General features: G+C 50.8%; 1 protein-coding gene across 1 annotated transcript; it reads left to right on the plus strand.

The window, feature by feature from the left end:
* Positions 1-1,914: 1,914 nt before the first annotated feature.
* LOC308158350 (uncharacterized protein) lies at positions 1,915-10,506 on the plus strand (the record flags this gene model as incomplete). Its single annotated transcript, XM_080531941.1, has 7 exons — positions 1,915-2,011; positions 4,474-4,692; positions 5,541-5,675; positions 7,413-7,543; positions 7,712-7,807; positions 9,068-9,307; positions 10,309-10,506. The coding sequence occupies 7 exons, from the start codon at positions 1,915-1,917 to the stop codon at positions 10,504-10,506; spliced, it is 1,116 nt and encodes a 371-aa protein (XP_080388067.1).
* Positions 10,507-11,047: the final 541 nt, after the last annotated feature.

Consider the following 11,047-nt stretch of genomic DNA (forward strand, 5'->3'; position numbering starts at 1 on the left):
TTTAGAACGTCGCAGAGAAAAAACTGTGCAACCACCTGGAACCGACGACCAAGGAGACGTAACGACCATTTCCATAACAACGGCGTGAGTTGTGTTTACACGGCAAAAAGATGGCTGACAGGACCAGTGTTAAGACAAACAACTCGCTGATATCTGATGGTGAAAAGCTTCTAGACAAAATATTCTTGTCATCTTTAAAAAAACGACATGTCTATTACTTGCTGTGGTAAATCAGAAATCAGCCATTGTAAGTCATTGAATGTCATTCAGTCACGGTCGGTCAGTCAGTCACTGTCAGTGAAGCGTTGTTTGTTTGTCCGAGTTTTCAAAGGGGGCGTGGCTTAGCGATAGGTCCATTTCACTCGGCTGTTTCCCGGTTGGGAAGTGATCAGGATGACCCCCCCTGGCCCCCTTGACCCCCCCCCCCCCCCCTGCAGCCCCCTGGCCCCCCCTGCCCCCCCCCCCCTGGCTCATGGGCTCATAGCAGGTCTCTGTCTGCACACCAGGCAACAACAGATCTGGGGTCAGTTTCACAAAAGTGGTTTTTTATAGCTTAAGAAGAAGTACTTCAGCTGCCCACAAGCCCGCTAAAAAGAACAATGGTCTCAAAATCAATGTTTGAAGGTCAATCTTTGGAAATTTCTCAATTAAGAACTCTGCTGGTCGAGGAGAGAAGGGACTGGCTCTGAGTTGTCAGAGGAGATAAAAGAACGTAAAGAACTCACCCCAGATCCACCCTGCTTCCTCAAAGTTCACATCCGAGATGTGTTGGATAATGTTACGCATCTCTTGTTTGCTATGTTTTCTTCTATATGACGATTTGTTATGGAGACGATGTTCTCTGCCTCTCTAATAAGGTTTTTTTGTATCATATCGTTAGTCTCGTAGCATAATTGCCTAAGTCATATTTTGGCCAAATTGAGATATCTGCCTAACTCTACTCTCCTAACACTGCTGATTCACTGTGCATCATTGCCTATGCCATCAGCCTATCAGAATGCTTGTTGTTACATTCCAAAATCACTATCTGCCCAAGTCATCTCTTTGACACTACATACAAAGATGGCTCAGCTGACCACGAGTGAAGCATGACTGATAACCCTGTTTACTATATTAAATTCACACCAATTCTCTTGTTTAGAGAACACACGCACACACACACTCTCTTGTTTGCTATGTTTTCTTCTATATCGTTAGCCTCATAGCATAATTGCTTCACTTGTGATCAGCCAAGCCATCTTTGTATGTAGTGGCAAAAATGTCAAAGAGATGACTTGGGCAGATAGTGATTTTGGAATGTAACAAGCATTCTGATAGGCTGATGGCATAGTAGGCAATAACGCACAGTGAATCAGCAGTGTTAGGAGAGTAGAGTTAGGCAGATATCTCAATTTGGCCAAAATATGACTTGAGGCTAACGATATGATGATTTGTTATTGAGAGTTGTGTTCTCTGCTCTCTAATAATAATATTTAACATATCTGATAACCCTATTTACTATATTCAATTCACACCAATTCTCTTGTTTAATTTGGCCACACACTCTCTCTCTCTCTCTCTCTCTCTCTCTCTCTCTCTCTCTCTCTCTCTCTCTCTCTCTCTCTCTCTCTCTCTCTCTCTCTCTCTCTCTCTCTCTCATACACACACACTACAAAGCCCTTAAAAAATGCACACACACACACACTACAAAGCCCTTAAAAAATGCCCCCCCCCCGCGACACACACACACACACACACAACAAAGGCCCTTCAACAACACTACGACCTCTATCAGCCTCTGCTACAACCACACACACACACACACTGCTCAGACAGATCAAACAGTCCCTCCGTCCGCCAACAAAATAAATAACAATTCCTGTCCTCCTTCCTTTCATCCCTCTCTCCATCCCTCTCTCCTTCCTCCAGGTCTCCATGGAGGACACCACCTCCATGCTGCCTCACCCCAAGAGGAGCTCCAACCCCTACGGCATCGGGGCGCTGGCCTGCTCCTCTCTGACAGGTGTGTCAGGTGTGTGTCTGTCCTGGTGGTAAACCATGTCGGCTCCAGCCCCCAGGAGAAGGGTGGTGGGTGGAGCCAACATGGCCGCCCCACGTGGGTTCCCCTCCCCCCCACCCTCCCCTCTCCTCCCCTCCCCCCCTGCTCCACTCCCTCCCTCCCTGCTCCACTCCCTCCCTCCCTCCCTGCCCTCCTCCATTAATAATGTGATCCATTAACATTAGCGTCAAATGGCTGCTTTAGTGGGTCATTGATGGAATCCCAATGGACACTTTTTTTGGGGAAGAATATAAATACCACTTAGCCTCTTCTCTCAAGGCATTCTGGGAAATGTAGTTTATTTGTGTAGTGTTGTTGGGAAAATGGGAGTTTGTGTATTGTTGTTGGTGACCTGGCAGTTGATGCTGCGGTATTCTGTGTTTGATGTCATGGAGTCTAGTTTAGGTGTGGTGTTGTTATTGTTGTGTTGACGTTATCTATTGGTGGTGTATCGTGTTGTGTACTGGAGAGGACATTAACACTAGAACAGCCGTGCCTTTTTTACCTACTAAAAAAGCCGCCTCGAATGACCCCCTCTTTACAATGCTAAGCTGCTATTTACACAAAACAACCACTAGTTGGCCGGCTTGTAAATTAGCCTGCCTCCTACACAGAAAAACTGCAAAATAGTTTTATACTAGCTTATCCTGATGTGATTTTGAAAATGTAAGGATACTGGGGTGGTGGAACGCACATATCTAGGAAAAGTCATGAAAGGAGGGTCCTGAAATTTGATTGAGTGCAAAGATATTTTAAAAAATGTACTCACTTATGAATGATTATGATTATGAATGAAGCACAATAATTAAGCCCCATGAACACCATACCCCTCCATTATCCCCAATCACATTAGCATCTCTCTTCAGAATCAGACAATTGATATTCAAGTTTTTTCGAAAACAAACTGTTTTTATTTGAATCTGTGCGGCAGTTTTGAAACAGACACAAACCGCCTCGGCCTCCACTCAGACTAAGTGGCCACTGTCGGGCCCCCATTTATTCAGTTCACACTCACTCCGTCTCGCTAACGAGCTCCCCAACATTTAGACTGAATGAATATGTCCCTCTTTATCCTGAGTTATGTGCATTCTAATGAGAGATAATGCTCTCGGTGCCTCTTCAACATTGTGTTTAACAAGCAAAACAAACTGACTTTTTTCCAAATTGTTTATGACTCGCAAATGAGTGCAACGATGCTCATCTCGCGGATTAATTCAGTGAGTAACGAGGGGCGTATATTAATGTGGATCTGTGCGCTGGCGTTCACCACCACGGAGATAGATCGGGTCAACAGGCCTTGACGAACACGCAGACAGCTAGCACAGCGGCGCAGTGAACCCCCGTTTTTTAGATCAGATTCAACCTCTTTGTCATTGTGTAGTAGTACAACCAAATGTATTTTTTGCTCTAGGCACAACCTAAGTCAGTCAGCCATATAGTCAGCGCCCCTGGAGAAATTAGGGGTTACGTGCCTTGCTCAAGGGCACGACGGCAGTGGTAGGTAGGCACCTTAGATATGATGCCAGCCCAAACCCTTCAGTCACACCAGCTCTCTCCTGAGGCGGCGGGGTTCGAACCAGCGACCTTCCGATCACTAGCCTCTCTGGCCTCTCTAACCTCTACACCCCGGGGAGGCTAGTGGAGGTAGAAATCGGAGGACGGGGCTCATCGTAATGCACGAGCCGGAATGAGGAACGCTAGCAAGCACGCTCTGCTCATTCCAGCGGTCCACGCGTTAGAATGAGTCCCGTCCTCCGATTACTACCTCCGACCAGCCTCCCGTGGTCTACACCCACGGGTTGGACCTCCAGCCATACAGGGCTTGAGAGACCTGCATGAGAGGAAGTCTCAGAGAGTAACACCCAGCTCCGCTGCCTCAGAGAGTAACACCCAGCCCCCCCCCCCCTCTCCTAACTCTACCCCCCCCCCCACCCTAACACTCACCCCAACCCTAACACCCCCACCCCAGATCATCTCACATCCTGAATCCTCACTTGGGAGGTGGAGAATCTTCACAAATCGAATGAGAGAGTTGTAACACGGTGTACCCCCCCCCCTCCTCCCTTCCACCAACCCCTAACCCCCTCTTCCCCCCCAACCCTCACCCTACCCCCTCAACCCTAACCCTACCCCCCATCCCCTCCACGAACACCCCACCACCCCTAACTCTACCCCCCAAACTCTACCCCTAACTTTCCCCCACTACCCACCCCCCCAATTCTAACCCTCCCCCCAACCCTACCACCCACCCCTAACTCTACCCCCCACCACCTCTCCCCCCCCTCCTCCCCAACTCTTCCCCTCCCACCAACCCTAACCCTCTCTTCCCCCCCCCCCCCCAACCCTAACCCTAACCCCCTCTTCCCTCCCCCAAACTGTAATCCTAACCCCTCCCACCCCGTCTCCCCCCCCCCGCCCCCCCCCCTCTTTCCCAGGAGTGAGCCGGTCTATGAAGGACAAGGTGACCAAGCCCACGGCCATGGCCCAGGGCAAGGTGGCCCACATGATCGAGTGGCAGAGCTGGGGCATACCGTCGGCCGGGCCGGAGGGGGGGGCGGGCCGCGCCAACCTGCAGCGGGAGAAGGAGCGGCGGAGGGAGAACGACCTCTACAGCGACCTCAGCGACGGAGAGAAGGAGGCGCGCTTCGCTGCCGGTACGACCGATGTAGCTAGCGGCTCTGAAGGAGCTTCGGTTATGTAAATAGATATTATCACCGTGGATGTCCTTTGTACACAACAACAGGTCAAGGGACTATTCCTGCCTGAATAAATGTTTACGAATGAAAAGCGAAAGAATCCAGCCTTCTAGTGAGTCGAGATGAGGAGAAATGTGTTTATTATTACTGTGTTGTGTCGTTTCTCCCTGTATCTAAATGCTGCTACATGTCAACGTTGAGGAAACAAAGCCAAATATTTTGTACTCTTGTGTACAGTAAGTAATAAAAGCGTTATAAAACAGGGGTAGTCTAGACTCTAGTGGATAGTGAGTTGGACTGGTGATTGGAAGGTTTTGAGTTCAAATCCCACCTGGGGAACACCACCACTAGTGTGCCCTTCAGTAAGACCTGGGAACACCACCACTAGTGTGCCCTTGCGTAAGGCACTTAGCCCTAAGTTACTCCAGGGAGACTGTCCCTGTCTCCTCTTCTCTCCTCCCCTCCTCTCCTCCCCCCCTCCCCTCCATAGGAGACCATGGTGAGTCTTCTCATTCTAAAAGGTTGTGGTTGCAGGGGTCATGCAGCAGTTTGCCATCTCCCAGGCCACCCTGCTGGGGTTAGGGTCAGTGTTAGGGTCAGTGTTAGGGTTAGGGTCAGTGTTAGGGTTAGGGTTGTGGTTGTGGTAATAAGAGTGTGGTTGTGGTTGCAGGCATCATGCAGCAGTTTGCCATCTCCCAGGCCACCCTGCTGGGGTTGGGGTTAGGGTCAGCGTTAGGGTTGGGGTTAGTGTTAGGGTTAGTGTTAGGGTTGTGGTTGTGGTAATAAGAGTGTGGTTGTGGTTGCAGGCATCATGCAGCAGTTTGCCATCTCCCAGGCCACCCTGCTGGGCTTCGCCTCCTACACCCTGGGGGACGGGGGGTCGGACCAGGGCAGCGTGGCGCAGCTCAGCCAGACCAACCAGGAGAGCGTCACCAGCAGAGGTACGGGTCGTCATGACTACACACACGGTTGTAATGGCTACAGATAGGGTTTTTATGACTACAAACATGGTTGTCATGACTACACACACACGGTCATCACGACTACACGCACGGTTGTCATGACTACACACACGGTTGTTATGACAACACACATGGTTGTCATGACTACACACGGTTGTTATGACAACACGCTCAGTTGTCATGACTAAACACACGGTTGTCATGACTACACACACAGTTGTTATGACTACACACATGATTGTCATGACTACAGATATGGTTGTCACATGAATACAAACATGGTTGTCATGACTAGAAACATGGTTGTCATGACTACACAGATGGTTGTTACGACTACACACATGATTGTCATGACTACAAAAATGGTTGTCATGACTACAAACATGATTGTCATGACTACAAACATGGGTGTCACAGGACTACAAACACGGTTGTCATGACTAAAACCAGACAACATCACTTATTTTACTGTTTGCTGTTAAAGTTAAAACGACATTGAACTGGAAAAAAAAAACTAAATCAGATCATCCAATATGAACGTCAAACCCAGTGTGCGCTCCGAATTTACGAACGCGGCCATGACATGAAAACAGAGAAAGACTAGATTTGTCAGAACACGTCATACTAAATCATCAGGTAGGGTGACATTTTACAGCATACAGCGTTCAATTAACGTACAGCACCACGTTCATCTAGCTAATATAATCAGGCTAGCTACACTCCAACAACCAGCCATGTACCGTAAGGAAAACGCACAACAACAACACCACCACCACCACCACATCGGCTACCGACCGCTACGGTTCTAAACCGGGTGATCAAATTAACCGGTCAGCTCAGCGATCAGGGAGGCCTCGTCACCTGCAGAACCCCGGACCCCCCGGACCCCCCCCCAATCGCACGGCCGGAGGCGCTGAGCTCTCTCTCTCTCGTCTCTCGGCGCGTCTACTCGCTTTGATTGATGTCACTTCCTCTCCGTGTGACAGGCTCACAGCGGAGCATCAGCTGCTTTATTTAGTGTGAACAAATGTTCTCTAAATGGCAGCTGTGGCCCGCGGCAGGGGTGGGGGGTGGGGGGGGGAAGTTGGGCCGAGGCGTGTGACCACGTACGACCTTGAGGAGGCTGGGTGGAGGTAGAACACCAGGGGAGGCTGGGGGAGGCTTGTGGAGGTAGAACACCAGGGGAGGCTGGGGGGGGTAGAACACCAGGGGAGGCTGGGGGAGGTAGAACACCAGGGGAGGTTGGGTGGAGGTAGAACACCAGGGGAGGCTGGGGGGAGGTAGAACACCAGGGGAGGCTGGGTGGAGGTAGAACACCAGGGGAGGCTGGGGGAGGTAGAACACCAGGGGAGGCTGGGTGGAGGTAGAACACCAGGGGAGGCTGGGGGAGGTAGAACACCAGGGGAGGCTGGGGGAGGTAGAACAACAGGGGAGGCAGAACACCAGGGGAGGCTGGGGGAGGTAGAACACCAGGGGAGGCTGGGAGAGGCTGGGGGAGGTAGAACACCAGGGGAGGCAGACCACCAATTTCTACCTGTGTGCCTGAACATTCGATGTAATAAAAGCAATTCTGATTCAGATTTTTCTCCTCCCCCTCATCCCTCCATCCCTCCATCCTCTCCTCCCCTCATCCTCCCCTCATCCTCCCTTCTCCTCTCCTCTCCTCTCCTCTCCTCTCCTCCTCATCCTCTCCTCTCCTCCTCATCCCCTCCACAGACCAGATGTTGCACCAGTCGACCACGGACGTGTGGCCTCACACCTACGTCTCCCAGGGCCTCTACTGTCTCTCCTCCTCCGACGCCTGGGAGCCAATCAGCAACGAGCCCTCGGTCGGGGCCACCCCCTCGGCCGGGGCCACCCCCTCCCCCCGCCCGGACCCCGAGGAGGGGGAGGGGGAGGGGGAGGGCTACGAGGGGGGGGCGGCGGAGGCGGAGGGGGGGGTGGAGGAGGAAGGGTACGAGGGAGGGGGGGGTACGTATGACGGGACGGCGCCGGGGTATGAGGGCTACGTCCAGCAGCAGCTCAACCTGCACCAGCAGAACCAGCAGAATCAGCTGCACCAGCTGCACCTCCAGCAGCAGCAGCAGCTGCTGCAGTACCAGCAGCAACAGGTAGGTGGCAGCACTGAGAAGAAGAACAACTGTCAATTAACACTAGGATAGAAGTCGTGTGTGCGGTCATTTGACACTAGAACAGTCGTGCCTAGTTTACCTACTATAAGAGCCGCCTCAGGGGTCAAATTATCATCGTCTTTACAATGGGAAGCTGCTACTTACACACAACGACCACTAGTTGGCACGTCTTTTAAATTGTAAATTAGCCTGCCTCCTACACAGAAAAACTAGCGAAATAGCTTCATACTAGCTTATCCTGATGTGATTTTGAAAATGTAAGGATACTGGGTGGTAGAAAATGTTCTTTACTCACAGGGGTCAAATGACCTCATTTGACCCTGTGAGTAGAAGAAATCTTCGCACTTAATCAAATTTCAGGACCCTCCTTTCATGACTTTTCCTAGATATGTGGGTTCTACCACCCCAGTATCCTTACATTTTCACAAATCACATCAGGATAAGCTAGTATGAAGATATTTTCCTGGTTTTTCTGTGTAGGAGGCAGGCTAATTTACAAGCCGGACAACTAGTGGTCTTTGTGTGTAAGTAGCAGCTTCTCATTGTAAAGACTATGGTCATTTGACCCCCGAGGCGGCTCTTATCGTTTTTCCCTTTCCTAACACCAGGGGAGCCACCCCTCCTAAATTTCGTTGTTTGGTACCTGTACTGTAGCAATGACAATAAAGTCCATTCATTCATTCATTCATTCATTCATTATAGTAGGTAACATAGACATGGCTGTTCTAGTGTTAAGGGTGGTGGTGGTGGGGGAGGGGGAGGGGGGGGGGGTCATTGTGATGCACGGAACGTTATCGAACACAACGTGCGTGCGCATAACTCCCATTAGGTTCCATGTCGTTGCTAAGCATAGTTGTTAAGAGTAATCTATTACTCATACTACCTCCCCGCTCGCTAGCTAATGTCTCTGGAGGTCAGAGAGAGGTCGGCATGGTTACGAAAGGACATGTTGTGTCTTGAGGAGATTTGAACCAACTGTTACCCCCTTATCCAACCTTATCCACCCCCCCCTGCCACCCCTGTGTCCCCCTTCCCCTCCAACCCCTTCCACTGCCCCCCACAACCATATGTCCCCCCCTCCCACCCTTGTATCCCCCCGTTCCCCCAATCCCACCCCCCACCCCCTGTGCCTCCCATGTCCCCCCCCCATCCCTCCAACCCCTATGCCCCCCCCCACCCTTGTGACCCCGCCACCCTCCCTCTCCCCCCATCCCCCTCTGACCCCCTCCTCTCTCACAGACGATGGAACACAGGCTACAGAGCTTCTCCCACTCCCTCCAGGCCACGCCCAACAGCACGGTCCACAGCCTGGCCCCTCCCACCCACCCCCGCCTAGCCGACCTATGGGGGAGCGCCCAGCTGGAGGTTGTCGGGCAGATGAGCGGACCAATGGCAGACACGGTCGGGGGCGTGGTCGAGACGGTGGGGGAGGAGCCAGAAGCAGAGAGCGAGCAGCAGGAAGAGGAGGAGCCTAAGGTGGTACAACTGTCGCTGAAGTGATGATAATAATAATAATAATAATAATAATAATAACTTTTATTTGTATAGCACTTTTCTTTCAAACGTTGCAGCTCAGTGCTTTAATCATGATATAATCATAATTTAATTATTTAGTCATTTAAAGGCAATATTTAAAAGATGGGTTTTTAGTCTTGACTTGATGTCTTTAACGTGTTGATAGCTGTTGAAGCTAATGTCTTTAACTTGTTGATAGCTGTTGAAGCTAATGCAAATAAATGAATTAGTTATGATTGGGGGTTCAGGGACCAGACTTTGTCTTGGTAGCTGCTGATCATCTCATTCAGATGAAACGGTATGACATCGCTCATTTGTAGCCTTGCTAGCTAGCCAACCAGCTTCATTTTGGTCTGTCAGTACATGCAGCCTACTAGTGTTACTATTTTGGGCTGGAACATATTTGTGTCATTATCTGGTGGCTGGCTAGCTGCTCTGTTTGAGCTAGCTCCAGATCACCACCCTGACTGGTCCCCTATAAACACAGCCTGGTGGCCTGGGGTGGTCCGGCGGTCTCACACCCACAAGCCCATGTCAGCCTGGGTTACACTCCACGCCCAGGCCCTGCTGACATGCATACGGGTTACACTCCGGCCCGGGCCCTGCTGACAGGCTCTCATGCTCTCTTACTCTCCTGTCACTCTCCACTATCCTTATCTTTCATCCATATAAACTCCTAAAAAAAAAGCTCCGAAATGTTATTTCGGTCGATTATTCCTCCCCTTTAATAATACCAATTGGTATTGTATTTTATATCGTTGGAAAGCCTGATTAGTCACCTTTACAACGAGGTACAACTTGTAGGATCATGCATTTGTGGAAGGAGCAACACAGCTAACCGTGTGGGTAGCGGCCCAACATTTTTTGCCAAAAGAGTTTTAAAAAATAGAATAAATATATTTTAAAATATCTTCCAGTGCCAGATTGACGGTGACCTTTGACCTTTCCCTTCCTGTTTTCCACAGGACGACGTTACGTTAACCGTCGACCCCGAGCCCGCGACCCTGACCCCGTCCCCGCTGCGAGAGGAGAAGCCCCCGGCGGGTGGGGGGGTCAGGAGCCCCGGGCGCTCGCCCTTCAGCGTGACGCCCTGCGTCGTCCAATCGCTGGAGGAGAAAGACGAGGAGGCGGAGGAAACATCCATCATCATCGCAGCTAACTGAGGCTAACTGAGGGGTCACTGAGGGGTCACGGAGGGGTCACGGAAGGTCACGGACAGTTAGACACAGAGGTCGCGTTCGTAAAAATTTGCTCTGAGAGCGCCGGAGCGTCCACGTTTGACTGCCTCTTGTCCAATCAAATAAAGGGACCGAGTAATATGATTGGATAAGAGAGGCAATCATCGTGTGGATGCTCCGGCGCTCTCAGAGCTAATTTTACGAACGCGGAAATGCCAGAGACTGACGTACAGGAAATACTAATCAAAATAATCAACCAACCAATCAAGCTATTCTACTCCACCCCCCGACTCCCTCCCTCCCCCCCAACCCCTCCAAGGTATTTACCCACTTTGAGACAGAGGAACAACACAAATACTTTTTCAGAGAAGAAGAACGTGTTGCGTACGAACAATGGATGGATGACGCGGGGAGGGACGCGGGAGGGCGTGGAGACTTAACTCACTGACCGCTGGAGCTACCAGCTGTTTCTGTGACACAGAAGGAACCGGAGGAAATGATGGTCAGAGACGTAGAGGGACTGAGA

This window comes from Nansenia antarctica (genome assembly GCF_963989245.1).
Source record: "Nansenia antarctica genome assembly, chromosome: 5".
NCBI classification, from domain to species: domain Eukaryota; kingdom Metazoa; phylum Chordata; class Actinopteri; order Argentiniformes; family Microstomatidae; genus Nansenia; species Nansenia antarctica.